This window comes from Pongo pygmaeus, chromosome 18 (genome assembly GCF_028885625.2).
Source record: "Pongo pygmaeus isolate AG05252 chromosome 18, NHGRI_mPonPyg2-v2.0_pri, whole genome shotgun sequence".
NCBI classification, from domain to species: domain Eukaryota; kingdom Metazoa; phylum Chordata; class Mammalia; order Primates; family Hominidae; genus Pongo; species Pongo pygmaeus.
Genome location: NC_072391.2, coordinates 43,951,637 through 43,967,984, shown reverse-complemented (window position 1 = coordinate 43,967,984; position 16,348 = coordinate 43,951,637). Strand labels below are relative to the sequence as shown.

General features: G+C 52.8%; 1 protein-coding gene across 2 annotated transcripts in view; it reads right to left on the bottom strand.

Moving 5' to 3' along the window:
* Positions 1-2,666: 2,666 nt before the first annotated feature.
* GPT2 (glutamic--pyruvic transaminase 2) overlaps positions 2,667-16,348 on the bottom strand; it is a 49,224-nt gene continuing 35,542 nt past the window's right edge. For both annotated transcript variants that reach the window (XM_054452890.2, XM_054452893.2), the window contains exons 8-12: positions 15,198-15,334; positions 11,528-11,702; positions 9,406-9,561; positions 6,937-7,049; positions 2,667-5,068 (exon numbers count right to left, since the gene is read on the bottom strand). In XM_054452890.2, coding sequence (XP_054308865.1) covers positions 4,978-5,068; positions 6,937-7,049; positions 9,406-9,561; positions 11,528-11,702; positions 15,198-15,334 — 672 coding nt within the window. In that variant the 3' untranslated portion in view covers positions 2,667-4,977. The remainder of the gene's footprint in view (positions 5,069-6,936; positions 7,050-9,405; positions 9,562-11,527; positions 11,703-15,197; positions 15,335-16,348) is intronic.

Here is a 16,348-nt window from a genome sequence, read left to right as displayed (position 1 = left end):
AAGGACTTTGAGGGATGCCCCCAATATGTGCATTCAGAGCAAAGGCAGATGAAATTGGAGAGAACCAAAAGGTCAGTATGTCTTTTTTTAAAGTGGAAAATAAAATCTCTCTATGACTCTCCAGCTGACCTGTGCTTCCTAAGGAAGACAGCTGATGGATGGCTGGCAGTAAGGTTCATCTTCCTTCTTCTTGGAGTTCTCCCCACTTGGGGGGCAGAGTGACAGGATATCAGCAGACAGCACTGAGAAGTGGTCAGGCACCCACCAGTAGAAAACAGCATCATCCCCTCCCTTCTACGCATCACCCACTTATTTATTTATTTATTTATTTTTTGAGACAAGGTTTGGCTCAGTCACCCAGGTTGGAGTGCAGTGACATAATCTTGGCTCACTTCCACCTCCGCCAACACCCCACTTTTTTTTAAGAGACTGGGTCCTGCTCTGTGACTCAGGTTGATGTGCAGTGGTGCTGTCACGATTCCCTGCAGCCTTGAACTCCTGGGCATCAAGTGATCCTCTGGCCTTGGCCTCCTGAGTAGCTGGGACCATGGACATGTGTAACCATGCCTGGGTAATTTTTAAAAATAGTTTTTGTAGAGGTGGGTTCTCACTGTTGCCCAGGATGGTTTTGAACTCCCAGCCTCAAACAAACCTCCCGCCTCCGCCTCCCAAAGTGCTGGGATTACAGGTGTGAGCCACCACGCTCAGCCCCTCAACCCACCCTGAACTTACCCCTCCCTCCTCTATCCCTCTCTGAAAAGGTCCTGTGGTAAATGGGTTTTGCTGGGGCAGCACCACATCCCACTCCCTTTCCTATGGGGAGCAGCGTCTGCTCTTCAGTGTTATGGTCCCAATGGGCTCCATCTCTTCCTGCTCTGTGAACAGGGCCACCCAAGCTCCTTATTCTCATGGGTCAGAGGCAGGCTCAGAGAAAAGCACATGAGCCCAGGCAGCCAATCAGGATCCTCCCTTGGGATTTTTCCAAGTGGAGTTGGACAAGACAGACTGCATTTAACAGAGTGAACTTGAAAACCGAAGCAGGCTTCCCTCCCAGGTGCACGAGGCCATACTTCCTCTTTCTGCTGACGCTACTCTGAGTGGATTTCTATCACTTCCAACTGAAGTAATTTTTTCTTTCTATATTTTCCAAATTTTAAGAGACTGAGTCAGCCAGGCATGGTGGCTCACGCCTGTAATCCCAACACTATGGGAGGCCGAGGTGGGTGGATCGCCTGAGGTCAGGAGTTTGAGACCAGCCTGACCAACATGGAGAAACCCTGTCTCTACTAAAAATACAAAATTAGCTGGGCATGGTGGAGCATGCCTGTAATCCCAGCTACTTGGGAGGCTGAGGCAGGAGAATTACTTGAACCCGGGAGGCAGAGGTTGCGGTGAGCCGATAACACACCACTGCACTCCAGCCTGGGCAACAAGACTCCTTCTCAAAAAAAAAAAAGAGACTGGGTCTCACTGTGTCACTCAGGCTAGCATGCAGTGGCATGATCAAGGCTCACTATAGCCTCAACCTCCTGGGCTCAAGTGATCCTCCCACCTCAGCCTCTCAAGTAGCTGGGACTATACATGTGTGCCCCAACCCCTGGCTAATTTTTTCAATTTTTTTTGTAGAGACAGGGTCTATGTTGCCCAGGCTGGTCTCGTACTGGGCCCAAGTGATCCTTCTGTGTCAGCCTCCCATGCAGACTGGGCCACAGGTGCATACCACCATGCTCAGCTAATTTTTTGAATTTTTATAGAGACAGCATCTTTTTTGGTTGCCCAGGCTGGTCTTGAACTCCTGGGCTCCAGCAATCCTCCCACTTTGGCCTCCTAAAGTGCTGGGATCATAGGCATGAGCCACTGCACCTGGCCACCAAATTTTCTTTAGTGAAGACACAGAAATTTGAGTTTTGAGAAAAAGTCCTGAATTCCAAAATCACACATCAAAATCAAACGTCGATATGGGAAATGAAAGAACTCCCTCGTATAGACAATTCCCCCTTTGCCCACGGGCCTCCAGTGCTCCCTCGCCCGCCCACCCTCCCCAGCCCTGGTGAAGAGGCTGTTTGCTCTTATTTCTCTTCCACCAGGGAGCCACAGTCTGTGTTCATTTTAATCACATTCTATTTCAAAGAATCCATTAAGTTTCTCCACCACAAGTGAACAAAAAAGCAGCGCAGGGGTCTTAGGATCAAGCCCTAAGATGACATGGAGGCCGGGCGACGTGGCTCATGCCTGTAATCCCAGCACTTTGGGAGGCTGAAGCAGGTGGATCACCGGAGGTTGGGAGTTCAAGATCAGCCTGGCTAACATGGTGACACCACATCTCTACTAAATATATAAAATTAGCTGGGTGTGGTGGCACGCGCCTGTAATCCCAGCTACTCGGGAGGCTGAGGCAGAACTGCCTGAACCTGGGAGGCCGAGGTTGCAGTGAGCTGGGATTGCGCCACTGCGCTCCAGCCTGGGCCCTGGGTGACAGAGTAAGACTCGGTCTCCAAAAAAAAAAAAAAGAAGACATGGAAGCTGAGAAGCCGTGCCTGGAGTTCTGTCATGTTTGGGGAAAATGCCCGTTATTGTGCTGGGCACATAAATTACAAAGAGTGAAGGTGTAAAGTTAGTAATGTCCTCAATGTTTAGACTCAAACTACAATGAAAGTTAAACGCAGTCACCATTTTGGACATTTTATTTATAGAAATTTCCAGCAGAGCCATTGTTAAGTACCTTTGTCATCAGGAGATGCCTGTGAGAAGCTAGACGGGAAAACAGCCACAGGTTGATCTGCATCTGTTCCTCCCCAACACTCCACACACACCAGAACAGGAACAGCCAGGCAAGCCTCTGGGCGCGCGGTGACGCCCTGTCTGAGGCACAGCCCAGCACGTGCTTCCTCAGCACATGCTACACACACAGATCTGGACGAATGACAGAAACTTCACAGATGTAACTTCCAAGTGCGACCTCAAATGACAAACAACTTTCTCAGGTGGTGCCTGGACAGGAAAGGCACCGGAACAGAATCTGTAGAAAACCAAACCTATCATGATCAGCACTCCTACCCGACGTTAACCTCCTAGACTAGCTGACCTTATTTATTTTGAAAGCAAATCAAGTGTATACAGTCTCTTTTAAAAAAATTGTGTAAACGTTGTAAAGTTTTTAGGGGCTGTTTATAATCTGAAGAGATTTATAAAAAATTACTGGACTTGTTAGGACTATAAATACTAACCCCGCCTCCCCCATGAAAAAAGCAATTGTTACAAAAATATAAAAAATATACTAGCTTCTACGATTTAACCTTTCCACCAGAAACCTCACGACTCTGGGACTCATCCTGGTTTATATACCACACAGCAAGCACAAGTGCAATTTTCTCCATTTTTTAAGGAAGGAAAAGTTTTAGAACATTCCCTTTTGTTATTTGAGATTGTGGCTACTTTCTTCGTAGGGGCTGTGATGTCGGTGGGTAAGGACAGTTTGGAGTTTCTGACTGTTTCCTCTGCACGGACCCGGTGTGGAAATCACAGCATAGAGGCTGCTGTCTCACTCCTCGGCCTCTTCTGCTTTCTCTCCAGCTCCTCCAATCCCATTTTGGGACATGCGGGGTCCCAGGCTCCTGAGCTTCCCTAACTTCCCACTGGGGAAGGCAGGGAGGATGGGGAGGCTCCCAGTGAGGGAGGCGAGGGCTAAGCCCATAGCACCGCAGCCTCGAGTGTGGTCGGCCCGCCCAGGGTTGCTAATGGCAGAGAAGCCGCATGCTGGGGGATGGCACCCTCCTGTCCTGGGAGAAGCCTGATGCCACAGGACAGAGTCTGCAGCCTGCGAGGGGAGCCGGAAGCTAACATGAAGGCAAAACACAGCATGAAAGCACGGCAATGAACCTCCAACCACGACTCACTGACTCCTCCACAGCAGCCAAGCTGCCAGGCACTTTTACCACCTAAAAGCTAGGAAACCGACCAGATTCAGCTCGCCACCATCAAGAAAGGACAGGGCCTTGGCTGCTCGGCAGGTCCCGGGGATTGCCCTTGTGGGGAGGACATTTTCAGCCCTCGTTTCCCCGCTGTCGCCAGCAGGGGGCGGTGTGCACACAGGCTCAGTCAGGCCCCAGGGAGAACAGGCACCGGTCACCCGCGGGATGGGTCCGCACCATTCCAGCAGCTCTCTCCACGGAACTGGGACACTGCCGGGCTGCACCCTGTGTCCCTGAAATTCAGGGAGACCTCTCAGACGGGGTTCCAGCCTACGCATGGCATGTTCAAGGGAACCCCTCATTCCCAAAGCCCGCCGGGCGCACAGAATTCTCAGGCCTGGCTGCGTTGCTGGGAAGCGGAGACCCGGTTCCTCCTGCAGCCTCGCTCACCCCCACGCCTCACCGTGGGGCCCTCTGACCGTGGCCGCAGCCCCCAGCATCTACCCCAAGCTAGTGCAACATCCTGCCCAGTCCACGTGCTACTGTGCTCCCCGCACCTGCCTCCAGGCCACCGGGCGGACCCTCTGTCAGCCGCAGGGGCCCTCCAGGCCCTTCTGTTCAAAGGACCGGATGCTTCACACCGCTAAGGGCTTTATTTCACAGATCATGGTGGTGAGTCTGGATTTCCAGCCCTCACCACGGTTAAGTCACACATTTCCCGACAACTGCTCATTTCTCCAGATCTGAAACATCTCACCCAACACACCCTAGTAAACCCCAAATGAACTTTCCAGAAGCAAAAACAATAACAGATTCAGAGAACCCTGGCCACACCTGCTGAGCAGGTCCCCTCTACTCTGGTTGCATATAGAATGCTTGTTTGCTCAAAAGAGAGGCGCTCTCAACATCAAGGCACAAAGAAAGACGTCTCCGGGGGCAAAATGATGACGAAGTGACCAGCAGCCTCTGCGAGGCCCGAGGCAGAGTCACGGGGGAGGCGAGTTCAGCCTGGCGGGCATTGGGAGGAAGAGCCGAGGACAGGTCTCCCGCTGGGGCTCAGGCGTCCTCACGCGTACTTCTCCAGGAAGTTGATGTGGAAGTCCTTCACCTTCTGCAGCACCGTTTTCAGCTTCTCCACTGGAGGGAGGATGGTCATCCTGGCAGGAGAGACAACAGTGTCAGCCTGGCTGCTCTGCAAGATGGGAGAGGAACGAATCCAGCGGCTCAACTGCCTCTAGGAATGGAGGAGGGACGTCTGCCTGGTCTGCTTCGACAGCTCCAGCCCGGACAGTGCCCAGCACTTGGACCACTTTCCCCTTCATTCATATGTTGGTTTTTTCACCCAAGTAATACACGTGAACAAAAGCAATAAACTGGAGCAGCATTTAGGCTAAGACATATCCACCCATTACTGCAGAGGGCCTGCATCACTTTTTTTTTTTTGAGATGGAATTTTGCTCTTGTTGCCCAGGCTGGAGTGTAATTGCATGATCACTGCAACCTCCACCTCCCAGGTTCAAACAATTGTCCTGCCTCAGCCTCCGGAGTAGCTGGGATTACAGATGCCTGCCACCACGCCCAGCTAATTTTTGTATTTTTAGTAGAGACGGGGTTTCACCATGTTGACCAGGCTGGTCTCGAACTCCTGACCTCATGATCCGCTCACCTTGGCCTCCCAAAGTGCTGGGGTTACAGGCATGAGCCACTGCACCCAGCCACATTTTTCTTTTTGGAGACAGGGTCTCACTCTACTGCCCCAGCTTGAATGCAGTAGAGTGATCATAGCTCACTGCAGCCTCAAACTCTTGGGCTCAGGCGATCCTCCCATCTCAGCCTCCCGAGTAGCTAGGATTACGGGCATGCGCCAACATCCCTGGCTAGTTTTTAAACAATTTTTTGTAGAGACAGGGTCTTGCTATGATGCCCAGGCTGGTCTTGAACTCCTGGACTCAAGCCATCCTGAATTTGGCCTCCCAAAGCGTGTGAGCCACTGCACTCGGCCCTCTGGAACATTTTGACCACTGAACAGAACTTTCTCTAGAGTATGACTCTTGGGCTTTCCTAGAGTTTCAGAGAGAGATTTCACTCCTACCTGAGGGGCCTTTTTTATCTCTGGTCAGTCTGACAGTGAGACACCCTCCAGTCACAACTCTGCTCCAAAGGAATTTCCAAGTTGCCACAGTAACTAACACCTCCCTCTGGTCCACCAAAATGCTCCCTGGTCTTCCTGGCAGCCCTCTTGCTTAAATCACTTTCTCATCAAGCCATCAACCACTGAGATGAGCCTGACCAGGGGTGGGAAGGCCAACCGGACAAGGTTTGTCCATCCAGGGGACATGACCCACAACCTTGCCTAAGTCAAGACTTGGCTCCGGGTGCTAACAGCTCATGCCATTTCTTTTTTTAAGCATCTGCCGCAGGAGACATCTGAGAGCAACATGTGCGGGGAAGATGTTGTTCTGAAGAGAACTGGCCTCAGTGGAAAACCTCTGCTCCAGCCAGCTCAGCTCTGGGCACCGGCATTCCCATCCATGCAGGGCCAGAACGGGGTATGCCCTGGGCATGAGTGGAGCAAATTCCACTGCAGCTCCTAGGCAGGCTCCGGGATCACAGGCAGCGCCATGGCCCAGGGTGCTGCCAGGAGCTACTGAGCACATGCCAGCACCACTCCAGGCACTGGCAGCTGTGTGCTGCCATCGCAAAGTTGAAAACGGACAGCGAAATAAGAAAACACCCTACTAGGAACATTTCAGACAACGATGGGACAGATGGCGGAGGGGAGAGACAGAGTAGTCAAGGAAGACCTTTCAGGGAATACAACCCTGAGCAGACAACCACCCAGTTTTTCTTAATCCCTGGGCAGGGTCTGAGCTTGGCTCTGCAGCAGGACAGAGTGGGGGTGACTCGAGGGAGGACAGGGTCTCCGCACCTCTCTCTTCGAAGTAGTCCTCTGCTCCATGTCGAGAAGTCCACATTTCCCTGGACAAGACCCGGACCAGCCCCTAGTGCAGAGAGGAAGTCATACCTGAAGTGGTAAGTGCCTTCCCTCTGCCCAAAGCCACTGCCGGGCACGACACAGATGCCAGTCTCCTCCAGGAGCTTCATGCAGTAGAACATGTCTGGAGCCATTTGATGGGCCTATGGGAGCAGACAGAGCTCATGATCATTCCTGGCTTTGCAAACACACCATTCAACCCTCAAAGCCAAATGTAATCTAAATGGCAGGTCTCTCTCCCATGGCAGTGCCCTTCTCCCCTTCCGCTCCTAGAGGACCAGGGCCAGACGCTGGGATACTGCTGGTGGCCGGTGCCGGACACAGACACCTGAAAACTACTGCAGGACAGCCAGGTGTAGGTAGTGGTGCTCCTGCCCGCCATCGGGCAGTGCCCATCCCCAGGCAGCCACTCAACAGGCATCAGCAGTGGCTTCCTGCAGGTCAAGCTGCACAATCCTCTGAAAATGGGGCCCTGGGGTCTGCACACAATTTTCATGGAACGAGCTTCTCTGAGGCACTCTCAACACTGCTTCCCACACACTGGTTTGCATGACCACCTGCGGAGCCTGTTAACTACAGATTCTCAGGTTCTGTCATCAGGGATTCTTTTTTTTTTTTTTTTTTTTTGCAACAGAGTCTCTCTCTGTGACCCAGGCTGGAGTGCAGTGGTATGATCTCGGCTCACCACTACTTCCGCCTCCTGGGTTCAAGCAATTCTCCTGCCTCAGCCTCCTGAGTAACTGGAATTACAGGCACGCGCCACCACACCTGGCTAATTTTTGTATTTTTAGTAGAGACGGGGTTTCGCCATGTTGGCCACGCTGGTCTCGAACTCCTGACCTCAAGTGATCTGCCTGCCTCAGCTTCTCAAAATGCTGGGGTTACAGGCGTGAGCCACTGCGCTCAGACTACACCAAGGATTCTTTTTTTTTTTTTTTTTGAGACAGAGTCTCACTCTGTTGCCCAGGATGGAGTGCAATGGTGTGATCTCGGCTCACTACAACCTCCAGCTCCCGGGTTTAAGCGATTCTCCCTGCCTCAGCCTCCGGAGTAGCTGGGATTACACTGCAGACCACCATGCCCAGCTAATTTTTTTTATATTTTTAAAGATGGGGGTTTCACCATGTTGGCCAAGCTGGTCTTGAACTCCTGATCTCAGGTGATCCACCTATCTTGGCCTCCCAAAGGTGATTACAGGCATGAGCCACAACATCTAGCCCAGGGATTCTTTTTTTTAAAATTTATTTAAGAGAAGAGGTCTTGCTCTCGCCCAGGCTGGAGTGCAGTAGCATGATCACAACTCACTGTAGCTGCAACCTCCCAGGCTCAGGCGATCCTCCCACCTCAGCATCCCAAGGAGCTGGGACCACAGGCATGCACCACCCAGCTAAGTTTTAAATTTTTTGTAGAGAGGGTTTCACTATGTCCCCCAGGCTGGTCTCAAACTCCTGGGCTCAAATGATCCTCCCACTTCAGCCTCCCAAAGTGCTGAGACCACAGGTGTGAGCCACTGCACCCAGCCTAACACTAGGAATTCTGATTCTGTAGGTCTAGGGTGGGGCCTAGACTTGGGTGTTTAACAAGGTATTCAGGAGGCGGAGGCGGGCAGATCACGAGGTCAGGAGATCGAGACCATTCTGGCTAACACGGTGAAACCCCATCTCTACTAAAAATACAAAGAATTATCTGGGCATTGTGGCGGGCGCCTGTAGTCCCAGCTACGTGGGAGGCTGAGGCAGCAGAATGGTGCTAACCTGGGAGGCCGAGCTTGCAGTGAGCCAAGATCGCACCACTACACTCCAGCCTGGGTGACAGAGCGAGACTCCATCTCAAAAAACAAAAAACAAAAAACAAAAAAACAAGCCAGGCAGTGGCTCATGCCTGCAATCCCAGCACTTTGGGAGGCTGAAATGGGAGGTTCCCTCGAGGCCCAGGAGTTTGCAACCAGCCCAGGCAACACAGTAAGACCCCATCGCTCTCTATAAAAATGTAATTAAAACAAAACAAACAAGCCAGGCACAGTGGCTCAAGCCTGTAATCCCAACTCTTAGGGAGGCAGAGGCAGGAGGATAGCTTGAGCCCAGGAGTTTGAGACCCGCCTGGGCAATCTAGCAAGACCCCGTTCTCCACAAAAAGGAAAAGAAAAAAAAGGCCCTAGGTGATGGGTGCACACACTGAAGTTTGGGAAGCGCTGCTCCAGGATGCAGTGGCTGGGTGGAGGTGGTAGCTCCTGCTGCTTCCCCCACAGGCATCTCACCCGGGCACCAGATCAGCTCCTCTCCCCTGGGGCCCACCTCATGTTTGCCCATCGTCACAGCACACAGCTGGGCCTCCAAGAACCTGTCATCTTTACACGGTCAACACCATCTGGCCGAGAGGTGCATACAGTTCAGAGCCTCCAGGGCCAGCACTTCTGCTCCGCAAGATAAGCAGGGGCCCCCAACCCAGCATCTCAGGTGAAGCTGGTAAGAGAGAGCCAGCCCAGCCCATGCCCCAGACCTGAGCAGCCTCCACAGCTTTGGCAGGAATGAAGATCCGAGGGAAGGCGTACATGGCCCCCTGCAAGGGGTTGCAGTGAATTCCTGGGACTTGGTTAAACAGGTCTTCCGTCAGCTTTGCTTTTTTGGCCAGATTACCCAGGACCGACTCCTTCTCCTGATGAGAGACGTAAACAGCACAGCAGTCAGTATCTCTGGATAAAGATTCACTCCAGCCACTGATCTTTCCTGCAGCACTTGCGGAAATCCCGGATGATGACTTTGCTCCAGCTTTGAACACATGTCCCCTCTGACCCAGGCGTTGACTCGGATTTGCTCTGCCCGGGTCACATGCCCCATGCACACCACACAGACGGAGTGGGCAGGGTGGTCTGTTCCTTCAACACTGGGGTATCAGACAGACTGACCACAGAAGAGCTTGTGTGAGCCTGAGCACAGCAAAACAGGGAGGTGGGTGGAACACGTCTCCCGGCACAAATTCTTCCACAGTGCTCACCCTGGGAGGCTGCCACGTGCCCTGGGGTGTGGGGCACACAGACACCAGGGAGTTCTAGGCCAAAGGGTAGAGCCCGGCAGCCTGTGTCATGGGTTCTATTCTTGTACCAGGATGTCTTTCCAGAAAATGAGGAAAACCAGTTGTTGCCTGTCAGTCTGTATGGATTTGGCTCTGGACGGAATTCCTCAGAACGTGCTTCTAGGACACATGCCCATTCTTCTGCAGACGGGCCCCACCAATGCATCTGGGGGGACCAGCGCGCCCCACCCTCTGTCTGTGTGGTGTACATGCAGCACAGGACCCAGGCAGAGCAAGTCAGGGTCAGTGACTGGGCCTGAGCTGGGCGTATGTCCACGGCTGGAGCAGAGTCGCCGTCCAGGGCTTCCACAGGTGCCGCCGGCCAAGTGGCATGGAAGGTGTGGGCTGTAGATGGAGGCATAAGCACTATGTGGCCTGTCCACGTGGGAAGCATGGTTTAGCCTGGAATCACGACACGGGCCACAACACAGATGGACCTGGAGGACATCATAAGGAAAATAAGCCAGTCACAAACAGACAAATAAGACATGACTCTGCTTTTTTTGTTTTTAAACGGAGTCTTGTTCTGTCACCCAGGCTGGAGTGCCATGACGCAATCTCAGCCCACTGCAACCTCCGCCTCCCGGGTTCAAGTGATTCTCCTGCCTCAGCCTCCCGAGTAGTTGGGATAACAGGCATGTACCATCCCCGGCTGATTTTTGTATTTTTAGTAGAGATGAGGTTTCACCATGTTGGCCGGGCTGGTCTCAAACTCCTGACCTCAGGTGATCTGCCCGCAACAACCTCCCAAAGTGCTGGGATTACAGGCGTGAGCCACTACGCCCGGCCAACATGACTCCATCTATGAGGAACCTCGAGGAGGTGAGTGCAGAGAGAAGGGGTAGAAGGGCGGCTGCCAGGGCTAAGGGGAGGGCAGGGTAGGGTGGTAGTGGGTAACAGATAGAGCTCAGTGTGGGATCATGGAACAGCTCTGGAGATGGATGGCAGTGATGGCCGCACAACAGTGTGAATGTCCTGAATGCCAGAAAACGGAGCACTTTATAAAGGTTAAAAAGGTCGACTTTATGTGCATTTTATCACAATTTTTTAAAAAAGAAGTGAGCCTGGACCAGTTGGGAGCTGACTTCTAGGTTACCTGACCCATAAATTCCTTTGTTTGAACTGGTCAAAGCTGTCAGAGCTGGAGGACCCTGTCAAGCTGTGAGGACACAGGTTAGCAGAGGCAGGCGGGGGCCTGGGATCGATGCTGCGCCCCTCCACCTCCTTGTCTTCTTTTCAGTTTCATGAGTCCCCCCAGTGTGTTATCGGGACACAACTCCCTTCCCTCCTCGACACTCTCCGTGAGGAAGAGGAAGGGTTCACCTGCCCACACACACTCACAGTCCTCCTACTTCCAAACAATGCCCAGCTGCACCTCCGGACTTCAACTCATGGGGGTGGTTCAGGCTCTGAAAAGCTATGAGCGCCCCTGCAGGCCACACCCTCAGGAGGCTGCTGTCTGGCCATCTGGAGACAGGCTGGCCACCGGCCCAGCAGGAACTCTCGTGACCCCGGCCACAGGGGTGCGAACGCATCACAGTGGACTCACTCGGCTGAATTGCTCAAAGGACTCCTCTCCTGCCACCGGGGGGTTCACGACAATGTCCATGGCGGCCTGCCCGGACACCGGGGGGCACAGGCGCACCGACAGCAGCTTCACCAGCTGGCCCTTGATCTCAGGGTGCAGGTTGATCACCTCCATGTAGCCTCCTCTGTAACCACACCTGGAGGGCCGAAGAGAGGGAGAGGACCACCAGTTATAGAAAGACCTCAACAAAGTGCCATTTGGACAGCCAGAATCAAAAGCATTCCCACACCCAACACCTAATGGCCAGGTGTGGCTGAGTTCTTGCCAATGGAAGGTGAACAACAGTGATGATTGTGTACAAATTCCTATTTTTTTCTAAGAGACAGGATCTTTTTCTGTCACCCAGGCTGGAGTGCAGTGGCATGATCATAGCTCACTGCAGCCTCAACCACCTAGGCTCAAGCAGTAGTCCCACCTCGGCCTCCCAAATAGCTGGGACTGTAGGTGTGTGCCACACCTGTGTGTAGGTGGACCTGTAGGTGTGTGCCACCATGCCTGGCTAATTTTTTTACTTTTTATGTATGTAGAGATAGGGTTTTGCTATGTTGCCCAGTCTGGTCTTGAACTCCTGGCCTCAAGCGATCCTCCCGCCTCAGCTTCCCAAAGTGCTGGGATTACAGGCGTGAGTCACCGTGCCAAGTTCTGCAATTTATAGCCAAATTATAAATCAAATCATATGAAAATAAGCTGAGGACACGTGACCAGTTAAAAAAAAAATCTTTCCAGACCCAATCAGCAACATACATCTCCTTCTCTGGTGTGTGGCTGCAAATGTTCACGCAGATGCCCCGAGGCAGGAACCTGGTCACCTTCCTCCATGCATCCCCCACCCCCAGCCTCAGAGCACCTGACACGATGAGATGCTTAGTAACATGCTTTTGGGGGAGCCGGGTGAAGTGGCTCAGCCCTGTAATCACAGCACTTTGGGAGGCCGAGGTGGACGGATCACTTGAGGTCAGGAGTTCAAGACTGGCCTGGCCAACATGGTGAAACCCGTCTCTACTAAAAACACAAAAATTAGCTTGGCATGGTGGCACATGCCTGTAATCCCAGCTACTTGGGAGGCTGAGGCAGGAGAACTGCTTGAATCAAGACCGGGAGGCAGAGGTTGCAGTGAGCTAAGATCGCGCCACTGCATTCCAGCCTGGGCTCCAGAGCGAGATTACATCTCAAAAAAACAAAACAAAACAAAACAAAAATCAAAAAAACCAGGCTTTTGGGATCACACTGCTGAACGGAACTGACAAAGATTCCCATCTGATCCCTGGACCGGACGTTTCAAGGTGGGAAGATAAATTCTAACATCTCAGAAAAGTGCCCCGTAACAAAAATGGAAAGAAAGAACTTTCTGCTTAATCCTCTGCTGATGAGCAGAGAATCAAAATGAGTAAAGCAGTCAGACCCTAATTCATCCATATCTGAGAACACGGGGCACGACTCAGGATCCCAACATCAGGGCACTGACTGGTAGCGTAATCAATAACTGAGATGGGGCAATGGGTAAGTGTGTGGTAAACATGCTTGAGTTTGAAAACTGAGTTCACCGAGAACAGATTTGTTTAGGAAAAGAGCTACAGAGCAAAAGGAAGTCAAGCAAGGAGCCAGGACTGCTACAGGGTAGACCAGAAAGACCAGCCTACGTTAGCCTGCGCCCAGATCAAAGAAGCCCAAGAGCAGTTTGGCAGCCATCCCAAGGGGACTGCTCCCTTGACTAGGCGGAAGTATTCCTTCGAGCTTCATGCTTACGCTGTTCCAGCCTAACAACCAAGAGCCCTCCCCACGCCGACCCCTGGCACAGAATAGGACCCCACCACGTTGGGAACACACGCCCTTTGCTGCAAACCCACTGGTGTCTCCTCAGTCTCTGTGGCTTCCTCCTCTTTCCCCTAACCTCCCAGCAGTGGGGGCCCAGGCCCAGGCCTCACTCCATGTAAGTATGAGATGTGTCCAGGCTTAGAGCTCCAACAGTCTTACAATTCACACCCAGACATCTCCCAAACTTAAACCACCCACCAGAGGTCAGCCTGCCTGGAGACTTACACATCTCCCTCCACCTGGACGCCAAGCTGGCATGTTTCAGTTTAACAGGTCCAAAACCAAACTCCTGCTCTTTCCCCTTAAATCTGCTTCACCCTCAGCCTTCCTCATCTGTTGACTGCAACACCATCCTTCCTGTTGTTTGAACAAACAACTAAGGATTCATCATGCAGTGGCGTAATCACAGCTCACGGCAGCCTGGAACTCCTGGACTCAAGCAATCTTCCCACCTCAACCTCCTGAGTAGCTGGAAGCGCGCACCACCAGACCTGGCTGAGTTTTAAAACATTTTTTTGTAGAGAAGGGGTCTTGCTATATTATCCAGGCTGATCTCGAACTCCTGGCCTTGAGTGATTCTCCCACCTCGGCCTCCCAAAGTTCTTGGATCACAGGCGTGAGCCACTGCACCTGGCCAGGATTCATCCTTGACTCTTCTCTCCCACACCTGTCTTTTCCACCCACAATTCCTATCAACTCCACCTTCAAATACATCCAGGATCCTCTCCCCATCTCTGTCTGGTGCACGATGTCTCACCTGTGAGACTGTAACAGCCTCCTGGCCTCTGTCCCCATCTGTACTCCATCCCCCACCACACAGCAGCCAGAAGGAGCAACACACCAGCTAAGCAAGGCCACACCCCCTCCAACAGCTCCTACCTCATGCTGAACACAAGTGAAAAATACAATCACCAAAGTGAACCAGGTGACCCAGCCTCCTATAATTCTCAGGTCTCCGCTCCTGCCACTGTTCCCGTGCCCCCTCCTTTCCAGCTCCTGGCTGTTCCGCCAACATGGCAGGTTATGTTCCACCAGCACAGCAGGTGTGCTGCTACCACAGGGTCTTTGCCCAGGCTGCTCCCGCTGCCTGCAACGCTCTTCCCCCAGATATCTGCACAGTTCCCCACCACACTCCTTCAGGGTTTAACTCAGAAGCCAACTCCTCAGTGAGGCTGCACCACTTCAGCCTTCGACCCCACCCCTACCTCTCCTAATGACTGTTCTCCGTGGGACGCACGATTTACTCATTTGCCTACAGCTCTCTCCCCTCACTAGAACCCACGCTTTGTGCTAGCAGGAGGGTGTTCGCTGCGGCATCTCCAGCGCTGAGATCAGTGCTGGACTCATCCTAAGCGCTCAGTAAACATAGGCTGAATGAACAGACACAGGATTACAGCTGACCCTTTAGCCTCTGAGGTCACACAGTGCCTAAGGCAGCCCTGCACCCAGAGCACAGCCAGTCAGCCTAACAGCATCTGTTTATCTGCTCCATCTGCCCTCCCTGACCCGTCAGACATCAGTCAACCTCGGAACAACGGTGACAGAGAAAACACCAGGTGTCGCAAGCTGCCATGTAGTCCTGTTTCCACTCCATTTGTCCGTTGTCTGGCTTCTCTGAGCACGCCCTTATTTGAGCCCCTGTACTAGGGCTGTTCTCACACCATGGCTCTCCCACTGGGGAGATGCAGCAGAAGCAACAGATAAGGGCAGCCTTCTCTCCATCCAAGTGGGTGGACCATGGGGCAGGGCAGAGGAGCCGGCAGTGTGAGGATCTGGCGGGCCCAGCAGTGGCAGGAGGGAAGGGAGGCCCACGTACTCGCCCATGTAGCCCTTGGAGGTGGAGTGGAAGGAGGCGAGCTCCACGTTGCTGGAGTACTCGGGCCCCATCTCGTACAGCACCTTCTTGAAGGAGTGGAATCTGCAATCTGGAGAGTACACGTTGTCCTGGTACACCTGCGGGGGCACGGCAGGGACGGTCACCAAAGGGCCCTCAAAGAGGCTGCTGCCCAGTGTGGCCAAGGCAAGGGAGGGCACAGGTGCTGTGGGCCATGAGGCCCAGCCGGCCCAGCCTCCTGTGCCATTCCAGGGATGAGCCAAGTGTGCCTGAAGGAACTTTCTAGAATAAGCAAGGAGGCAAGGCCTCAGGCTGGATGCTGAGACAGCTCAGGAGCTCACTTGATTTCTCTCACACTCATCCCCATCCAATCCCCAGACTTCCCTTCCACCCCATCCTCCCAAGCAGACTCTCCTCCTAAAGCACAGTGCTTCCTTGCTTTACCAACGCTGGTGACGACGGCATTAGTGCCCTTTTCCTCTGACCTCCTATTTGAAGAGCTAACCCTGTTGGGTTTCCTTTGCAACACTTAACCCCCCCAGAGTGGATTCATTGTATTCTTCCGCCCACTTTTCCCTGCCAGAGCAGCACCTACACCCGTTTGGTTCTTTCCAGTCCCCAGAGTCCAGCACTCACAGCTGGCAGACACCCACCCTGGCCTTTGAGGTTAATTCCCCACCTATTTTGGCGATCAGAGAAACTGAGCCTTTCTGGGGCCCTGGGGATCAGTCGGAGGCTCAAGCTGGCTCCGTTGCCAAGCCAGGCCCTGTCCTCCTCGTCCTCATCTTCCCAGACCCAGAAGGAAGTTCTGTATACCAGGTCATGAGGAAAACCATGGGTCTCTCTGCTGCCCTTTCTCTCCTTTAGAAATGAAGATATCAGGCCCATCTACTATTAAGGCAACAATTTGATGGGTAAGCTGTGTGTGTATGTATGTGTGTCTGTCTATGTACGTGTGTCTATGTGTGTCTGTATGTACGTATGTATATGTGTGTATGTCTGTCTGTATGTCTGTGTGTATGCGTGTGTGTGTGTCTGCATTAATGTGTGTGGCATGTGTGGGGGGGTGACAAGGAGCAAAGAAATGAAGGCAGCGGGCTAGAAGCTGCAGCTCGCCAGAAACCATGCAGAAA